Source organism: Cavia porcellus, unplaced genomic scaffold (genome assembly GCF_034190915.1).
Source record: "Cavia porcellus strain 051 isolate PalLab524CR breed Dunkin Hartley unplaced genomic scaffold, mCavPor4.1 scaffold_1, whole genome shotgun sequence".
NCBI lineage: Eukaryota > Metazoa > Chordata > Mammalia > Rodentia > Caviidae > Cavia > Cavia porcellus.
Window position 1 is genome coordinate 30052826 of NW_026947484.1, and position 21772 is coordinate 30074597.

At 37.0% G+C, this 21772-nt stretch overlaps 1 protein-coding gene across 18 annotated transcripts in view; it reads left to right on the forward strand.

Moving 5' to 3' along the window:
* Npas3 (neuronal PAS domain protein 3) overlaps nucleotides 1-21772 on the forward strand; it is an 815093-nt gene that overhangs the window by 738486 nt on the left and 54835 nt on the right. For all 18 annotated transcript variants that reach the window (XM_063246583.1, XM_063246612.1, XM_063246621.1 and 15 more), the window contains one exon: nucleotides 7200-7318. In XM_063246583.1, the coding sequence (XP_063102653.1) occupies nucleotides 7200-7318 (119 nt within the window). The remainder of the gene's footprint in view (nucleotides 1-7199; nucleotides 7319-21772) is intronic.

Sequence of the window (21772 nt, forward strand, 5' to 3'; positions counted from 1 at the left end):
GCAAAAAACACTTCCTTAGAGACGAATACAAGGAGAGGACCTAACGATCCCCACCCCCTCAAAAAAAACAAAATTCTTGGGACAGATATTATATATTGGGAGAGTAAAAGGAATAAAATGAGTAATTCTCATTAAAAGACAGCAACTGGATCTTACTTATTTCAAAACGTAATTGAATGCCTATTAATATAAAATGCAATCCTTGGCACTTGGGGAAGATGAGAGATGCTAGAAAAGAGCAAGAAATAGACACAACAAAAGATAAACATGGCAACATTCCCACCTTTCAAGATCTCATAATCTTGTAGATGGCACTGTTGGTAGCACTTTTGGTAAATTACTCATTTAAATACAACACAGAAAATAAGCACTTGGAAATACAGAACCTGCAAATCAGTGTTGTACTTGATTTTCCCTGAATGTGTCAGGTCTAGGAAAAATCAGCAAGCCGAGCCACCTTCTCACCAGTATGATCCATGTATATGGCTGCTCCACATCAAAACAAGGCTGTCCTTTTTCCACAGAAAGGCATTACATGAATGCTAGTCAACTATTTTTGTGTAATAAATTACCCCAAAAATTGACAGCATTTTTAAAAAGCAAAGATGTTTTACATACTTTCTATTAGTCAGGAACTGGGAAGCAGCTTTTCTGGTAATTCTACCCCAGGGTCTGTTATGAGGTTGTAATCAAGATGATAGCCAGAGCATTGTCATCTTAAGGTTTGGGGGGGGGGTCGGTGCATGAATGGGCCACTTCTTAAGTTCACTAATGTGACTGTTAGTAGAAAGCCTCCATTCCTCACTACACTGGTCTCTCTCTATTAGGCTACTTGAATGTTCTCATAATGTGGCAGCTGGCTTCTGTCAGAGTGAATTGTCTGAAGGTCTAATATATACAATGAATCATGCTAGGTATTCTAGGGTATCAAAGTTAGACTTGTATTGGTCCTGCTGCCCTCAAATATTGAGCACAAGATTAAATAAAATAAGTATATAAATAACTCTCAAAATACAGCATTATCATATCATGATATTTGGAGTCACATAAATAAATATTTGTCATATTCCTGCTTCACTACCTACTGACTGGGAGATCTTGGGGAGCACAATGACTCTTTTTATATCATACTAAGTACTTAGTTTTTATATCAGCAAGTATGGGCTAAGCTATACTGTTGTAAAAATACAATCGTTAAATTACAAGACATCTCTGTGCTTGTGACTTTTGGTTCTATTTCATTGGCTAAAGCAAGACTATGAGCACCCCTCTTACAGTTTAGCTTGAAAATGTGCCCCAGACATCTCATTTGTTTGGAAAGTAAGTGGATCGTGGACTAATCCACTGATGTGTACATAGCTGGCTGTGCTGTGTGGAGGTGAGGCCTGCTCACAAGAGTTGCGGCAGTGAGGGTGTGATCTGATAGACTGTATTCTTATTTCTAAACTCCTCTCTCTCTCTGCTTCCTGCTGCTATGACCTGAGTAGCTTTTCTCTGACAAGCCTTTCCATAGTGTTGTTTCGACCCTTGAACCAGCTGACCGTGGACCGAACCCACTGAAACTGTAAGACAAATAAGCCTCTCCTCCTTTAAATTACAAGGATCAGATATTTTGTCCCCCTAACAGGAAACTTGGCTAAGAAAATCTCTCAACTCCAAGACACTATGAAGTGCCATCCCTTCAAATGAAAGAAAAACTTTTTAAAGAAATAAACTACTTGTCAAATTTCAATGAATACATACTCACTTGAAAGTCCTAAAAAATAACAGTGTCAAACAAAGCTAACAGCATGTGCCATGAAACCACTTTGCTTTATCAAGATAATTACATAATAATACAACACTGACCTTGTCTTGTAAAATTCACTCTGGATCTTTGTAGTTTGGTTTGTTCTATGGTTTGTGCACAGAATATCTTTTTAAAAATTGAAAAGATTAGTTTAAGCAGTGAAATGGGAACAAGAGTATATGATTTGCTCTCCATATTTACTGAATCTTCACATTCAAATAATTGCTAATGGAAGATATTCAAAAAATTGCATCTCTATGAATATGTAGACTTTTTCCTTTCATTGCTGGAACAATGTGGTATAAAACTTTAGCATTTAAATTGCATTGATAAGTGACATAGAGATGATTTAAAGTATACAGGAGAATATATTTATACATAGAACATACTGTGCCTTTTTATATGAGAGGCTGGAGCATGAGTTTGGGGTCTTGGGTGTTCTAAAATCAATACCCCACAGATATCAAGGGATGTATTTAACTTTATATCTTAAGGATTTATCCATACTCTACTTTTCTTTTAAAATTAAAAACATCTTACTGTTAAGGAGAACAATGCTTAAAATTTAAGTTTTCTTTTTTTTTTTCTCCCGCACACATTCAGGACTTGATGACAGTTGAAGGTTTATCATGCTACAATTCACTGAAACCATTTGAAGTGTGCTAAAAGGAAAGGCCACTCTATGCCTTGCCTTGTGCTCTTGCAGGGACCCTGAAGAGAATACCGAGGTGTTCAGAATGGACATGGTACTAGTTTCAGCTCAGGAAGAACTAGATGGTACGCAGTCACCGCCTCCTCCCTTTACCTCCTACACATCCTGCCCAGTGATGAGGGCAACAGCAGCCACATCACCAGTAATGGAATCTGTATTGGTTACTTTTTACTGGTTGCTGAGACAAAATACTTGACACCCAAAATGAAGGAAGGGAAGGTTTATTCAGCTTACAGTTTTTGGAGGTTTCAGCTGGCTCCAAGGCAAAAAGGCATGGCTAAAGGGCAACCATTCATGGCAGCTGCAAGAGACAAGAGCCAACAGGGCAACAAAGGAGAAAACACAAGTCTCCTTCACCCCTTATATTGTATGCCCGCTCCCCATCCCTAGGCAGGTGCAGCACTCACACAACCAATCCCAGCACCAGACAATGAGCCAACCGCAAATGCTAGATTCTCCTGCCTTGACTGCTTGAGGCCTGGCTGAGGGGCATCCAAACATAAACCACAACAGAATCATGGACAGTGGAGGAGTAACAGATAGGATTTTACATGATGGTAGCATTTAAATGAGTACAGCCTTTTAATGTTTTTGGAATTTTTTATAAGCACTTATTAATTTTATACATATTGGATTTCGATGCATATATTTTGATTATATTCACCCTACTACCTCCCCTTATGCCACCCCCCATTCCATTCCTCTTGTCTCCCTGTTACTTTCATGTCATATCTTTTTACAGTCCACTTGGGAGAAAGTGCAGTATTTGTTGTTTTGAGTCTGGCTTACTTTGCTCAGCATAATGGTCTCCAGTCCAATCCAGTTTCCTGCAAATGAAAAACTTTTGTTTTTTCTTTTGGATGAATAATACTTCATTGTGTATACATGCCATATTTTCTCTATCCATTCATCTGCAGGTACCTAGGCTGGTTCCTTAACTTGGCTATGATGGGGGTGCCACAATTAACATGAGTATGCAGGTGTACTTATAGTTTATTGCCTTTAATTTCTTTGGGTGTATACCAATGAGTTATGTAGCTGGATTAGAATGGTCATTCTACTTTTGGTTTTTGTTTTGTTTTTGACAAACTTCCATACTGATTTTAGTAATAGCTTTCCTAATTTACAGTCCAGCAGCAGGGCAAATGGTTTCTTTTACCTGCATCCTTGCCAGCATTATTTTTTATCTTCTAGATATTAGGTTTTGTGAGCTCTTTATATATCATATTCTAGACTTTCATTCTCTGTTGAAAGAATGGCTGAAAAAAGATTTCTTTTTCTTCAAATTTTTTTGTAAATTTTACAAAATATGTAAAAAATTTACATTTCAATAAACTGAGTTAATTTAGATTTATTGAAATGTTAAAGCCCTTGAGAGTCAACAAAATGAATATTACTTATTCTTTGATTTAGTTTTTTTTAGTGCTGAGAGACTTGTTTTTCTTTTTCAGCCTCTAGTTTATAATTCTCAAGTTGAAACTGCCATGACTGAGCTGTGACCACTTAATCTAGCTTTTCTGCAATGTCTCCTGGGTCTCAGGCAGCAGTTAGAACTCCTCTGAATCCCGTGTTTATTATCAAAGCATGTGGCAATCTTGGCTACCCTCTAAAAGTTGACAGAAAAGCTTTTCATATCTAGTAGGCATTCTAAAATGCTATTTTGACATAAAATAGTACCACTGTCTCCAGAGAGCACAGGTCTCACGGAGGCTGTTCTCAGGCCCACCTCCTCTTCTCTTCTTCCACACACTCCTCTTTCCAGTGCCGAAGCCTTGTCAACCCCCGTTACCCTGCTGCCTTGGCTACCCAGCTAGATTCATCATCACAGTGGGCCTCTCACCTGAGACAACCAGAAAACATCTCTTATGAAGCTGCTTCTCTCTTTGGTCTGTCACATGCAGATAGCATGCCTTTTCACATGAAAGACACCATTATCACAATTGCAAAAAACCAAGTATATGTCGTCACCCCTGAGAAACCTGGCTGTGGTACATGCCACGCACTGTGAATGAGTTTGTTACATGATCCTTCAAAAAGACAGCATAGATTACTTCTGCTGCTTTCCTCAGAAATAGGGGGTCATCAGAAAGCAAATTAATTAGAAATCATCAGAAGTCAAGCCCCTTCCTACCTTACCCAGTTTCCTTCTCCCAGACTTATCATACCCCTTCCTCCTGACATAAAATTTGAAGACCAGTTTAGATTTTAAATCTAAGTTTCAATGGAGCCAAACCTGACCTCAGAATTCCTCTCACACCAGTTGTCCCTGGTGTAATTAACACCACCCTGCATGTTTAGACAATTCCTATTGTCACGGTGGCAGGGTGATGTACCCCTGCCACCGCCAGAGCATGATGCTGTGTGTGGCTCCACAGTTCCTGCAAAGCTTATGACTTCACCCAGCTGGAAGAATCTGTGCTGTGGTCTCTCCTTTATGCATGCAGAGGTTTACTGTGCAATTCCCACACGGAAACAGAAATGATCTCGCATGACACCTGCATTTGCCTCCCTTCTACAGTTAAGCATTTCCTTCCTTACTGGGTCAGGGTATCTAGGACCCCAGCCCTAAAACATATTTCACTTCTCTGGGAAGTTTCATTTTTCTTCAGCTATTGCAAACACCATCTCGCAGAACAGAGCTGAATTTTTAAGGCTGGGTTTGCGGTGTGGATTCTGATGGCTTCACGTTAGTTCAAGTCTCTGAGGACCAGTGCCAATAAATGTGAAAGGGACAACAATAGATAGGCATACTTTTCCATTTCCATCAGGATGAAAAAACTGCTATAAATTAAGTCTAACCTTAAATGTATAATCTGTCCTTGGGAAGAGAGAAAAAAAAGGATATAGCATCTTCAAGCTCTCGGCATCCCTTACGAGAAAAAATTGGTTCTAAGGGTCTCTGATCTTGTGTTTTAGTAAAATAGAACTGCACGGCTGACTGACAGTTCTGATCTAAAGCATTTACGTTTAAGTTTTGATCTCTCTGCTTTTGATTAAAACTAATGAGCTCATTTAATTCAAAATGGGAATCTCTGATAAGAGAAATAAGGTTGATGTGATTGGATTAGAGGGGCAAATTAAACTCTTAGAGCAGAAGTTTGTGCTTATATAGTGTATTAAAAAGCTGTTGGCGTATTATGGCGTGTTAGATGATGAGAAAAATTTCATAGTAATTCATATTTAATCAGAAGAAATGAAAGTACTAAATATAACATGGCTCTGCTTTTCCCTCGAGTGATAAAAAGCTGTACATTTAAAATGACATCAGATCCATGCTCCCTATAACAAAAAGAAAGAAAGAAAGAAAGAAAGAAAGAAAGAAAGAAAGAAAGAAAGAAGAAAAGAACGTTTGTCAGTCAGCATGGAATCAAAATACTGTAAATATAGTCATTAAGATAAGAATGATACAAGAAAAGTCCTGGACCACAAATACCACAGCTTCTGTTATCAAAGTAGCTTTCATCGTTTATCCAGACATCAAGTTTAATATGAGAAATAGAGGTTGCTCTTAGAAATATATGAATTGCATTCCATAATTTAAAATTTAAACTTGTTTTCTCATTTTTGTCTATTTTAATGGCTATTTTCACATATACTTAATTATAAATCTCTTTACTATGTGTATTTCTTTATCTGCACTCCAGAGAGAATTACTGCCAGTATAGAGCTGCCCAAAATAAGTCCTAATTGTTTTTGGTCTTTTTTTAAAATTTTGAATATTAAGATTTTAATATGTAAGAGTAAGACTAGAGTATTTATTAGGCTTAAAGCCCACAAATTAATTTATTTGCAAGACGATCTAATTTATAAAATACCTTAGAAGCTTGTTCTTGAAGAAAATAGACATGTTACCCTTTGTCTTGCTTGCATAAAGATATTCTTAGGTCAGCAAGATTGCAAAGTACTTTATTCCTAAGTCAAAATATGCCTACTTCATCTAAAAACATATAAAAGGAACTATTTTAAGAGAGGAAATTTATTTCTCATATCACAAGGAGAAAAGTGACAAACACTGCTTCCTATTTGGGAAGGGCTGGGACAAGCTGCCATTGGGACAGGAAGGGAAGCTGATATAAGTATTTTTCATTTCTTTCCATCTATGCATACTGTCCTCATTCCTACATCTAGAGGCAGCTAAGAAGGCTTCATGCATCTTGTTCCCCACAGAGAACAAAAACCAATTCGGGATACTGGGGACATTACTCAGGACAGGGCTGTCCAGCTTTTAGGATTTTGTGGAACTCCCCAGTAGGGACATGGTAGAAGGAATTGGTAGGGAGAACAAAGAGCAGTTCCTTTCCCTTCATCAGAAGCATGTCTCTGTCTGCAACCTGGTTTATGACATGAATCAATGGGGACCTCCTTTCTGCCAACAGTCTTCTCAGCCATACTAGCCAAGCCTCCAAGTGAGTCTCAATTATTTACTTACTATTAGACTCTACTTAGGGTGCTGCTGCTGCAGCTTAAGAGGCCTGAAAAACTCTTAACACCTAGAAAGAAGTTATTTCAGATATATTAATTTTTCTTTTTTATTTTCTGCAAAGAAAACATTTTCTAAATGAGGTAGATTGATTACTACACTCTTAGCACCCATCAATCATTTATCGTTAGTGAACTCAAGGGTTGCACCTGAGCAGTAGCTATGAGATGCTGTGTAGAGACCGAAATCACATGTGCATATATTTTTGTATTCCTCAGTGGAGTCAACCAGCCCCAGTCTGCTAACCACTGACAACACTCTTGAGCGTTCCTTTTTCATCCGAATGAAATCTACCCTGACCAAACGAGGTGTGCACATCAAATCATCAGGATATAAGGTAAGGTGGGTTCTGGGAGGGGAGACATTTCTGTCTCAACCAATCCAGGTAATTTGCATTGAGTTTTCCAGCTGCTTTGGGTCCATATAATTAACACAAGTGACCTTGAGCGACCCATAAGGTCCTGCTCATCTTCCTGTCCCAAGGTAAGCTTCTTTCTACCTCCTCATCACTTTAGACATTGCAGGCGCTCTCATGCCCCAAGGTCATGTCTTTTCTTAAAACACTGGTTAATAATACACTGGTGCTTTAGCCCCTGCTAGGAATTCACTCTGAATGAGAAAGTGAGCCAAATTTACATCAGTGCTGAAGGTGAATATTACAGAACTGCTACTTGGGAGAGCTCCGTTTTTCTCACTTCCACTTTCAAATGCCCTCCTTTCTCTTTGGAGAAAGATTGTCCAGTCTAATAGCATGGTGGCCATCTACACTTTACATGTAGAAAAGAAAATCATGTTGGATTTTAGAAACCTTAATTTTGAAATTAAAATTACTGAACATTCAGTCATGCCTAGTATACATTAAATATTCAGTGTGCAAAAACTAAAGTCATGAGCAAAGACTAAAGTCCAGAATCAAGCTACATTACTATTGTTTTAAGGTGAAAGATATAAAATTTTTCTAATCTCAAGAAATACCGACATTGTTACTATAGCAACATAAATTAAGACCTATCAAATTTATGAAATGCCTTTGGCAACCTGAATCTTATCAGTTTTACAGCGCACCAACTGATTTCTTAAACAATATGTACTGCATATAGGAAGGCAAACAGGAACAGAATGAACTAGCAAGGTTGGCCCGAGAAGCTCTCCCAATTTCAGACTGTAGGAGCTCGGATAACTCAGTTCTTTAGGGTGACCGTAGCATTGTCAGGGGGGATCATCAAGCCTTAAAACCTTTATGGAAGACATCAGGAGACTAGCAGCTGTATCAAGGCAGAGGAGGGCACCTTCTCTGACATTAATTCTTCAGGAAAAAAAAAAAAGGAAGAAGAAAGGAGGTGGGGAAGCAAACCCTTCCAAGGACGACCTTTAGCACAGCTGTCCTACAGGCTGAAAGGCATGTGGTGCATAACCTTGACCTTTTCCAGTTATAAAGCTCTGAAAAGAAGGTGAGTGGGCAGCCCTGCCTGCCAGAGCTTCATCCTTCTGAGTCTTGTTGCAAAGATTCACAGTTGGGGAAAGAAAAACCTTTTTGCCTAAGACCTAAAGACCGTGGGTTTTTTTTTTTTTTTTAACCTTGCTGAACACTATGCATTTATTAGTTACTAACTGCATAGCATTAGCAACTTTGGAATTTTGTAACAGATTACAGATGTCAAGACTATTGTTTTTCAATGCTGGAAGTATGTATTCTTTACATTCCAGAATTTAAGAGCCATGAGGTTTCCTTTCAATTCTTACTTTTCTGTTTCAGCATCTTTCTTCATCTTTTTTGGCTTTTACTGACTTATAAGGGCATATCCCTGGTGTAAAAAGTGAGACATGGTTTAAAAAAGCAATTGTTAGCATAATTCAATGTCATTAGATAATTTAATTTTTAGTCTTTCATTCTACAAACTAAGGGTTACGAAGCTTTGCAAATTTTGCATCTGCAAATAAAGTGCATGTATAGGTAAAAACAAATAGAGAAAAGAAGTTCAGTCTAGACAAGAGAATTATCTTGTAGTGTTTGTTTGATTTACCATATAGGCACCTCAGTAAAGCTGTTTTTACTGCCTGACTTTAAGTTAAACAAATGAATGTCTTATACTGATAGATCATTCATTCATTCAAAAAGTTTTATTGAGTTCCTACTATGGAACCTGTTCCATATCCTGGAAGCCACCAAAAAACAATAAAAAGTGCTTTCATAGTGCTTACATTCCAGCAGCAGGAGAAGGACTGTAACAAGTAGATAAAGAAGGTAATTTTAGAGACTACTCTTTTTTGTTTGTTGATTGGTTTTTTGGGTTGGGGGGGTTGTTTTTGGTTTTTTGTGTTTTTTTGTACTGAGAATTGAACTCAGGACCTTTCACTTGCCAGGCAAGTGCTGTGCCACTGAGCTGTATCCCCGGACCCTGAATATCAAATAGTAATAAGGAATATCAAGTAGTCTTATAGTATTCTGGGCTTGATATAGTTTACATGCTTTAGCCTTCACAATAATCCTACAAAACAATAGTTCTTACTATTTTTATTTTATAGATAAACAAACTAAGGCTGAGAGTTTCATTAGGATATGCAATATCACATACCAAATTAGCAGAACTTCAATTTGGAGAGTCTGACTCCATACCCCATTTAAGTTAACCACCAGACTACACTACCATGTAGAATGGAGTCATAGGAGGGGGTGTTGTGGGAGCTGTGGCGAGTGCTTAAGAGGAGGTGACATCACTTAACAATAGTGAATGCAAAAGAACCATCGTGAAACAAATGGAAAAAAATGACTACGAAGCAACTCAAGCTTAGATCTAAAGATATTTTGCTACAAAGAAGGCTTTGAGAAACAAAATATTTTAAAATGACACTTTGAACAAACAGGATTGAAAAAAATTTAGAAGCCCAGACCGCATCAAAAAGTGTTGTATTAATGAACCCATATTCCTCACATACCCTGTCAGTAAATCTTCCTGGAGATGCTATAAAGGTCTTCTTTACCCACTGCCGTTTACTCTTCTTCAGAACGTCTACCCACAAGAGTTGGTTCATCTGCTGTCCCCAGTAAGATGAACCATCTGACAGACACGGCCGTTCCCCTTCCCTTCCTCTGCACTGAACATGCCTCATTAATTAACCTAGTCTAACACTTAGTGGAAAAGCTGATGAGAACCCATGACGTTACACAGCTGACTAACATCCCTGTTTATCTCTTCATTCTCAGTACATAAATTCAGCTGCTTATAAAACACTCCAATAAAACTGATAATCACTCTACCACTACACAATAAACACAAATAAAAAGAAACAGTGATGATAATTTCTCTGTACTCGCAATATTTTCTTTAATTTATTACCACTGTACCTAGATTTTCTTTCCCTTACTATAGATTCAACATGTTAAGCCTTGCTTTATGCAAGTCACTACATTTCTCTTCACTTTTTCTTCTGTGACTTTGGAACACAGACTTTTCTTACTTTCTATGTCTTTTTATCTGTTGTTGTTGTTGCCCTCACTGACAGTAATCACATATATAAAAGTACCACTGATTGACACTGACATTATACTCTTATACTCTTTTTTAAATTCGTAAGTCATTATCTTTTTTTAAAAAAATCTCCTTTCTACATTATATTATCATGCCCATGTTACAGATAGAAAAACTGAGGGCTTAATAGGTGAAATGCTTACAGTTCTTAAGTAGCTATTGAGAAGCCAAAATTGAATCCAGGCAATTAGACTCAAGTTTGCCCTTTTAGCTTCTCTGTTTCACTGCTTGTTAAAGTTCAAAGAAAGTCTCGGGATGAGATGGACCTCAACATATGAAAACTTAATTTAAATGTTTAAAAGAAAGAAAACCTTCTTGTGTAAGTCTTTCGAGTGCAGCTCTCTGTGTCTCACTGTGCTAATGTATCATTGTTTGATGACTTTGGTGTCCCCAAGGAATTATGGAGATTTACCTTCCCTTCCTGGACTCTCATGTCTGCTCATGTACATGTTTAGCATCCCTAATCCAAAAATCCCAAATGCTCCAAAGTCTAAAACTTCTGATCACTGACTTAACACACGTAGAAAATTCCACCTCTGACCTCATGTGACAGGCCACAGTAAAAAACATAGAGACATTAAAAACATTGTATCAAACTACCTTCCTATGTATACAAGGTATATATGAAACATAAAAGAATTTCATATTTAGAATTGAGTTGTACCTCCAAGATATCTCTTAAATATATGTGCAGATATTCCAAAATCTGAAACGACTGTTCCAGATAAGAGATAGTCAATATGTGCCCTGTAACCAAGACTTCTAGCCAAAGAAGTACCAATCTCCATCTGCTAATTCAAGCAAAGAGTGTAATATAAATTGTTGTGGCTTAGTTTGCCACACCCCAGTCCTCACAAAAGTTCCTCTCTCTAATCAAGTTTTCCACCTACAAGCTGACAACATTCAGTTGTTTCTGCTTTCATTTACTTTGAAATCCACAGTAGTGTGTTATCTGGTCTAGCCACTTTTTGTGCCATAGGGGCTCCCTGTTGTTTAGGTCTCATTGTTGGTCCCATATCTCTGCATAACACAGCTCCCCTTTAAATTGCCTTGCACCACTATTCTGCCTTCTTGATTAGGTCTATGTCTGGGAGAACTTACTAGATATAGCATATGAGGTAAAAGGAGATATGTAATCAGGGAAATTATAGAAGTAAAAGACTAATTGGGTCACCTCCTTAGCTCCTGTCTTTGGAGGATAGTTTCCTTTGGTGTGGGACTTTCAGTTTTATAATCTCTTCAATACTTACCAATACCATTGTTGCTTCTAGAGTAAACACTCCCCACACATTGTAATGTTCTAACTGAAATGCCATAGTAAAACAGTCTAGATCGAGAAACAATGAAGAAAAAAATCCCCATTTTATATGATTCTGAGACTGTCTCTGAAGTCTTCTTTGAAGGTGAAATCTGAAAATATAAGGAGTTCCCACTGTTACATATGCTGACAAATTGCTAAACAAGGTTGTAGAAACTCAGGAATATTAAAAGTAAAAACCCTCATCTGGGATGGCTTGAGTATAGATTTGCTGGTAGCTAAGTGTTCAGCTGAATGAGTTCTGAAATCCTGTCTAGTCTCCCTACAATATAAAGAATTATTTAAAAAAATACAGTGGTTCGTAAATTCACTTGTTAGGATTTTTGATAAACCTGTTTTAAGAATTATTACTTGTACCCTTACACTGCTTTGTTTTGTTTTGTTTTTTCTCTTTTTCCTTTTAAATAAAATTTTAAAAAAAAGAATACCTATAGCTAAACATGAAGAAACAAAAGCAATAAATTAGAGAGTGCGAGTTTGCTAGGGAAAATTCCTTTGCCTTATCTAAACACGAACAGTTGTCCTTTAAATTAGAAGCTTCTCTTGTTCCTTTTTAAAAGTTTATACTTGTACTGATTCAGGGAGTAAGATGAACACAGAATTTTAACAGTGATTTGTTTTAGTTTGTCATAGATCTCTTTAAAAAGATTTGATAAAATCTATAGATCCTCTCCTAAAGTAAATTTGTTTTGCAGCTGTAGGTCCTTAAATCCTTGAAGTTTATCATTGATCTCAAGTTACAAAATCTTATTTAATATGATGATATCTTCAGTGTTTTTAAGAACTTAGCACATCTTACAAAACATATGTCACCAATGTTACAATAACTCTTTCCTACCTCCTCATTTTTCCCTCCCATTTATGCATGAAGCATTAACATGGAGGTTCTATGACAAAATGCATCACCCCTAGGCAGCAGCAGGACAGAACTCAGACTTACATTCTGATCTCTTATGCAGATAGGAACAATCTTATTATAGAATATTATACAAATTTAGAAATAATATTTTTAAATTATATCTGTAGTCAGGACAGTTATTTTCAGTAGTACCTGGTCCTTCCTCCCTATTCACTTAGATGTAATGTACATCACTAGAATTTTCAGTGTCAGAGTCACAACTAGGTAAATTTAAAAACTGAAATGCAAATTTGGTCTTGATTGAATGTGTGTATGTTAACAAATCTCAAGATGCTAGCAGAATAGCAGGAAATTATTACTGTTTCAGTCATTTAAACTTTTAGTTCTTGGTTTCATTTTTCAATGAAGTTCACAATATTAAAATATCGACCTTTCCCCCTTGTTCACCCACCACACTTATACCCTGCCACAATTGGTCATATCTGTCTGCATCTGTATTCACTCCTCCAGTTTATGCCTTTTCCAAATCTATTGTAAGAAATTCCCAAAGTGTCTTTCAGATCTGACTGCTCCATTCTATCCTATTTTGTGCTGCTTCAAATTTCTTCCCAAAGCCTCAGCAATCGTTTACTTCTCTGCAGCTGCATTATGGGTGGTTCACGATGCCACCTGTTTAAGAATCTGACCCTGACTTACATGTCTACCACCACCTGCACCATTCTTTCCCCGATTCTTGCCACCCATGCTCTAGCTACATCATGCCAACCACCTTTCCTAAAGTATGTTAGTATATTAGCACTGCTACAGATTGGACCACGCTGTTTCCTTTTCTACAGTGCATTTTTATCACTCTTTTTTTGCCATATGAAAAACTTTTAACCAGCACGCCACCATACAAATGTCATTTCTTTTTTCATTTTCTCTAGTACATGTAAGCCAAACATCCCTTCTCCTTTGTAGGAAAATACTATTTTAGTTATTATTTATGTTCTCTGTGCCTGTTTTCTCATCTGTAAAAAAATGAAGTTATTAATAGTATATAACCCAAAGAATTTTCCTACATAAATATAATACACTCAGCCAAGTATCTTCTCTCCATTTTATGAAGTATTTTCATATAATTTCAGATAAACATCATAAAAATTATTTTAGATAATTGTCTCTATTTTTCCAATTTTGAAGGTGAATGAAAACTGATGCCCAGAAATAGAAACTGATTGGTCTAAAGTCACATACATAATCAATGGCAAGACTGAGAGAAACATCCAAATCCTCTGACCTCCAATGCTGCACTCTTTCTAATACGCTATGTTGATTTCTGGGTACTTTTTAATTCTGCTTTCTTCCTTCAGCATCTATCACAGTGTGCTGAATACAGCTGTCACTGAATAACTGTTGGTTGACATGAATTGTATGCACTTTTTCTGAGATATATATGAATGAAAAATATTGACAGTCCATGTCCTATGGAGCACCACTAGATAGATACCTTGCTAGCCGACACCAGTGTCTTTTGAACTGACCATTGGCATAGCTATGAACCCAAATGGCCATTTACTATGATCTAGGTCCCATTTCTTAACTTTGACTATAAAAGTATTGTAAATCTTCACCAATGTCTTATCAAACTCAAAGTGCACTACATTCACAGTGTACCCTCTGGCCATCAACTGAGGATGCCTTTCAAAATGCAAGAGATAGAATCATATTAGCACTACATATTCATTCTGACTTCATAATAACTTGTGTTGATCACTATTTTCTTTACATTAAGTCATCTTTTGAGAGGCTTTTTTTCCTGAAGATTAGCATTTTGGGAGCTCTTGAAAATTAGAATAGTGTATGCTAGTATCTTGCCTTGTGAGAAAATCCCATAATTTCTCGGAGATTTGGACATGGCTACGAATCTGTGAAGTATTGTCATTAGAATCTGGCTCTTTCCTTCTCCAAGTGGGTATCTGTAACAGCAAGTTTTAATTTTCCTGTTCCCAGAGTAACAGAGTGTGGTGCTGTACTTAGCACCAGTGTAACAGTGTAGTAGTAATCTTTCTCTGGAGATTTCTCAGACCCCATAAAATTCATCAACCAGAAGTTGCCGTTTCTCCTAGACAAGTGTGGGTACACTGGATGCTATCTAGATATTTCTTCCAACCTGAGATGCACAGATGGACCAGGTGTATCAGTACTTCTCCTGAAGCTTGTGCTTCAGCTTTATGTTATTTTGAAAGATGAGTACAGTATTCCAAGATGTGCAAAATGTAGCTGTCTTGTCAAATCAATAGTAGAATTTTCACAGAGACCAAAAATTCTGTCAACCCATTCAGGCTTTCAAAGGCTATGCATTTATTGCCTTTCAATCAACCCAGACACCCGGAATAAATGGAAAGGGATAAAGATTTCCAGGGAAGAATTTACAAACAGAGGTTATCCTGATGAAAAATGCAATAGAGGAGAAAACCAATAAAATAAAAATTTTAAAATCCTATTATCTCATTTTAATCTCTACTCACCTCTGTACAATTGTCCATTACAAAATCATTTCTAGTGTTATTTTAAATACAGTTGACATTGTTTCTGATTTTAAAGAATTTATTTCCCATTACCAAAGCATGATAGTACTTCCAGCATGGGATATGTCATTTCTGCCAGGACTAATCAGCTAGTTATTTTGCCAACTAGAGGCATAATTACTAGCCATTCTGCGAAGTGTCTGTAAGTTCTAAGTACATCAGTGACTCCGATGCAAGTGTGTTGCTTGCTTACAGGTGCTTCATTTTCCATTACACAGATTATAGAAAGAAAGTAGGAAAGGTAACTGCACCCCTTCCTGACTAATGCTGTATCTTTACAGGTTGGTTCCCTGAGCATCAGCTACCTAAGAATAACAAAAGTGATAATCACTTTGAAAATGACATCATGGGCATAAAATACAATGACTTCTTCTGTATATAACACCTTTAATGCCCTTCAAAAAGTTAATGTTTCTATAAATATATTCTCAATCTGATAGATCTCTTATGAGATGTTGGCCCATTGAATTAGTTTTTTTTCAAATGGCTTATGAATTAACAAGCAAACAAATACAAGCACAGTTCATCATTCTTTCCAGATCTTGGAGTCTGACATGACATGCCCTAAAAAACAGCATCAAGACCCCACAATTTTTGTCTCCTGCCAGTCCTCTGAAGTTGCAGTTACTTACCACTCAAGATTTTAAGGGCTTCCAGGTCTATGACCCTGTTTGGCCCTTACTAACTCAAAACCACTCTACAAAGAGTGGTAAATACAGAGGCTCTGACTTCAGGTGGCCAAGAATTTTGGACAGTCTTGTATTTCTGGTTCTTTGAGTTTAAGTGAATTATTTAACTTCTTTATGTGTCTATTTCCTATCTTTTAAAGTATAACCACCAGGAGAACCAACATCCTTCATAAGGCTACTGTAAAATGAAGTGAGATAGTGCAGGTAAAGTGCTTATCACAATGCTTGGTCCATCATGAGCACATCATACATGATTTTATGTGAAGTGTTTTCAGAACTCATAATGTGAATCTGATAAAGATGAATCTAAACTATCCAAAAACCTTAACTTGCTGCCTCTGTAGATGCACCTGTAACTATGGGAAAGTAGTAATTCATCAGCAATATTTCAGATTATCTCCTGGAAGTTATATGAGCTCTAAAATAATAAATGATTTCTTCTGAATATAGAAAATGCATTTATTTCTGGGAACTTTCTCATTGCTTTAGTGTCCTGAATATTGATTTGATTATAAGGGACAAAATACGAATGAAATACGTCATCTGTCCCTTTAATAAAAGAAGCACATACCAAATGGTTTTCTTTGGAATTGATTTAGCGTCACAGCAAGACTAATATTGCCCTTTAATGTAAGAAATGAAGTAGGGAAGGGCTAACTTGATATTGTTGATTTCTGGAATAAATGAGATGTCCAGGCTTCTGTGGACCATAAGCCTCCGGGTTTTGTAGGGACATCTACACAGCATCTCTGAAGCACTGTAGGGAAGGCCGACTACCACTGTGGTTTACATCCTGCTGTATCGATCGAGGCACCATTCAGAGGAGATTTTGTTGATTCATCTCAAATAGGGGAAAGGGTCAGGACTCTGAGTTCATATCTGTTCATATGTTAACTTCTGTATATGCTTCATGTACAATTTCAGAGGTCAAGGGTCAATCATGACTTTTCCATGTCTTTATAAATGTCCTTGCTAAGTTCTATCAATACTAGAATACTATTTTCATCATGAAGTTCTTTGACACTTATTGCAACAGAAAAATCATCTGTGTAATCAGCTCACAGCCCTTTACAGTATTAAGAGAAAAGCTCAGACCTCTCTTTGTATCTCTGTGTCTCTGTCTCTGTCTCTCTCTCTCTCTCTCCTCCCTCTCTCTCTCCCCTCCTTCCTTCTTTCCTTCCTTCCTCCTCCCTCACCTTCTCCTTTCTTCTCCTTGCCTTTCACTCTCTCTCTCTCTTTCTTTAAACTAACGGTAGGCAACAGATATCCCTCAGTTGCTGTGATGGAGACGTCACTTCTCAGCTCATAATTGGCTATTATCTATAGAAACAACTAATACGTAAATAGTCATTTGACTAGAAGTTAATGCTCTTTTGGCCACATATATGTGAATCTACAAAAAAAAAAAAAAAAAGAAGTTAATGTATGGCAGCACTTACATCTTCCTGTACCTGGCCCTTCATATCTGGCACTTATTCTCCCTGGACTGCTTATTGTCCTTAGGGATTACTATGGACAACACTGTATCTGATTGAGATTTCTGCTCAAGTATTATTTTCTACCAAAATAGTTCACATATATCCTTTGAATCTGTTTATCTGCTTTATCCATGACCTCATAGCACTTAACACAACCTGAAACTTTTTTATACATTTGTTTGTGTATTGTTTCTCCTTCACTACAATAAACCAAAGTTTTTAGAGTTATTTCAGGCATATAGTGGAAATTAAATAAATATATGTTTTTGGGAAGTGAACAGATTTATAAATATTGTACTTGATTTGTACTAAGGCCAGAATATATTCCTTCTTTGGGAAAGAGTTCTGATTCTTTTACAGGGTGTTTAGAGATGAGAATGTACAACCAGTAAAGTTATAAAATTACTTTTAGTTTCCAGGTCCTGCTGATCATATAGGTTGAATTTTTCTTCTTTTGCTTTTAAAATGGCTGCATTAATGGTTGGCACATTCTCTGACATGCTATCATATTATGTTTTTAAAAAATCAACACATACTTAACTTGTACCCAGTTCTAGTGGATAGAGCTCTAGGAGTACAATCAAGAGACACTTGATTATTACTTAGTACTTTTGAATATATTTAATAGTCCTCAACAGCTCCTTCTCAAATGTCCCTCAAATACATGACTTCTTGTAGAAGTCATGAAAACAGAGACCTAATAGAAATACATCTGGTGGGGAGAGGTGTAAAATTCTATCCCACTACCAGCTCTTTGTTCCTTACTTGATCGGTGATATTGAGCAGCCAGTCTAATTGTGTGCTTCAGTTCCCTCCATAAAAATAAGGTAAACAATAGGACTTGCTTTGGTACTCACTAGTCATTGATGGTTGAACTTGCAATTTTTCAGACTCTTGAAAATCAATCAAGTTGATAAAGTGAAGACAAAAATAAAATGGTGACTTGAGATAAATACTCGTGCCTTATGTCATGAAATGTGTCAAATTTATTTTCTTCATTCACTTTAACGCAATATACACCAACCCTTCTCTGTATCCCAAATAACATATATCATCATATACTTATTAAATTTGTCTATTTTTCTCTTTAATTGATTTGCAGTTGTATTATTGTTGAATACCCTTGCTAGCATTGTCAGAAGTGGTTTTGTTTCCAGTTGATAAGACCTGAAACTTTAAAAGCACAATCTAGAAACACTAAATTATTATATGGCCTGTAATACCCCTACAGGTGACTGAGCCCTGGGTATACGCTGTTTTATGATCAGTGGAATTAAAATATAATTGTTAAACTCCTCCTAGAAAACATCATGGAAATGTAAGACATTGTTATTAACTTGTTGACTTATTAAAAACTAGTATCTTCTCTAGGGAATCTGTCTTTTCGGCATTTTCATCAGGAAGATATGGAAAGTGATGTGTTTTGTCCAGTGTCTCTTAATGGCCAGATCCCAAGTACCTTGGCACAATGGAGGAACATTAATTTCTGTGAAATTGCACTTTAGGACATAAAAGTGGTGGCTCCCAGCACCTCCAGGCTTTCACGCATTCAGAGAGCTCTCTTGGTGCACTGTAGTGAATTAAAACCCAAAAGTAGAAATAAATTAACAAGAAGGCACTCAGTAGGTGAAAAGGGGAGTGAAGCTTAAAACCAACAAACCACACTGTCCCATCCCTTAGAGGGTTAGAAGACTGCTAAGCCTAAAAAGGCCCCGTGTGCTGTCATCCTCCCCAGCAGTGGAGATGTGTCACGGAGCCCATAAGACATTTTGTCCCCAAAAGGATCGTTTCCCTTTTGCATTCATAAATCACACCTCCTAATCATGCCACCCAGTCCTAAAATTTTTAAAAGGCTGGAACTCTGCTTGTGAAAATTCATAGGCACCTGCTCTTGATTTACTTCCTGCTTAGAATAATTTTACACAGCTGTGGTATTACAGAATGACTCTGCTCAAAGTACCAAACAGGCTCAGTTAGGAATAGATATGCTGGGTGTTTGGATTATAATAATTTCAGCTATTCTTTTTTGCAGTATCATTACTAATCTGTCATTTTAATAATAATAATTCCCTTTTGACATCATGAAGGTAAGAAGAAACTGTCATTGACATCAAAAACGAGATGATATTTCAGCAACATTATTTCACTGCAGATAAAATGGAAAGCTTTATTACTCTCCATGCCTTAAAGAAAGCTGAACATGGCATGTGCTGACCTTAGAGCTTATCTGCTTCAGCTCCTTTGAGCCTGATATGAAATCACTAATTTTAATTGTACCCACTGCTTTTAGAATGTAGCTTTCCCCCAAAGCTTGATACCTACATACTGGAAATTTTTTTTTAAATAAGCTTTATCCACCTATAAGAACTTGAAAAAAACAAAAGTCCAGTGTGACCAAGAATGATTTATAATTGTCACTTTTCAGCCTTGCCTTTTGTTCAAAGTATTTAGGAAATGATTTCACCCAATCATGCAGTCAGTACTGATTGTGTACCAGTATGTATTTCACACTACACTGGGTGCTAGGAACACAAAGATGAATAAAATCACATATTTGGCCCAGGGAGCAGAAGGAGAATTAGGCATACGCACAGAGACATGATTCTGAGGAAATACTGTATGCGCTGTGGTGGAGGAGTGTCTGGGGGCAGAAGGATGAAATAAGGAAATCTGTGTGGTGGAAAAGGAGAGAGTCCCATAGAAAGAACCATTTTAGCCAACTCTTAAAAGACAGGCTCACTCTGAGGAGATATTAGATAAGGGAACTGCACACACAGAACAACAGCAACAGAGAGATGAAGCCATCAGGTGCGTGGAGCAAAAGGAACTCGGTGCTGTAGGCAACTAGCAGTGAAGACATCCAAGCTGGCTCAGCAAGTGGAGACAGAAATAGAAACTTTCATTCCATGCAGCCCCAGCCCCATCAGATAATCAGGGTTTAGGGTAACAGAAATGGGAATTCAGAGAATTTCGTAGATTAATTTTAGGAGAAAGAACATGATTCTTTAGCAAAGAGACCATGAAGGTTGTACTTAGCCTACAAGATAAGAGAATAAGTATGTAGATTTAAGTAAGTTCCTTTTAGAATTTTCTCTGTTTATTTTTCCTTCTGACAATCTGCCAAAAATACAGTTTTTTTTTCCCTGAATCTTAAATTGCTCAAATAGAGATTCTGAGCGGAGGAATATGACCTTCCTAGCACCAGGGGATGGATGAGAGATGGAATCCAGAGACACAAAAATATTGGGTTACAAAATGATTTGAAGTCAAAAGCTAACACTAAACTTGGGTCATCTGAATACTTGGTCTATCTACCACAAAGCAACTGGATTCTCAGAAATGCCTCTGTAGTGAGCTTAAATAAACAAAGCCTACATTTCCAGTAGCATAAATTTCCCCGTAACCTACTTGATAAAACTCCAGACTCTAAGGATGACTTCTTTTCTCATTAGAAAAAACATGAGTTTTCCAACTCACTTACTTCTAATTTTTGTTGACTAGTTAGCCTTTAGACTAATTATAGCAACCTTTGTAAACAATACCATCTGAGCACTCAGTCCCTTTGTTCCAATCATGCATAGTTATAACTCATCTGTAGTTAAACTGTGCCTACATGAACGGCAACTGATGACATGAAATGTGAATTTTACAACTGTGCAGATATTCAACTCTATAAGTGATTTTTAAAAAATCAAACACAGTATATGGATACTGGATTTCCCTCTCCCCAGAAATAAATTATTGTATTCCCAAATTCAATGCTTAATTTTTTCTTTTAACAAATTTTCAAAAAAATCAAAAAAGGAAATATCTCCATTTCTCACTACTTTTGCAGCGTCTGCATAGGCTTCTGTCAAAGATAATAAGAGATTCTGTGTGGCAGGTCACTAGTTGAGTGGCTTTTTATCTGTTTGACTTTATTTATTTTTCTCTTTCAAACATCTTTTTCTTCTCCAGATAATCAATGTCTCAATTGCTCTCAAACACATCTATGTCTGCTATAACCGCATGGATTCCTCTCCTAAAAACGAAGCAAGCGTCATTTAAGAGTAGATCTTTTTGTTTACGTCAGCTCTCATGATTGAAGGGAGTATCACATTCCCAGTTGGCTCTTTGCACTTTTTCATTACCATATGGAGAGGCTAGAAAATTGAACTGGACACAAATGGGTTTAGGTGCATGTTTCGTTTCTTTGCATGTACTGAAGCAACAAGATCTGATACACAATAAACAAACATGCATTATGGGTTGTTTTCAGTCACTTTATAGACATACACAGTCATAAATTTTGAAACGGTTGTAAGAAGCAGACTTTGATGGGACCAAACTCACAGACGAGCTTTCGAT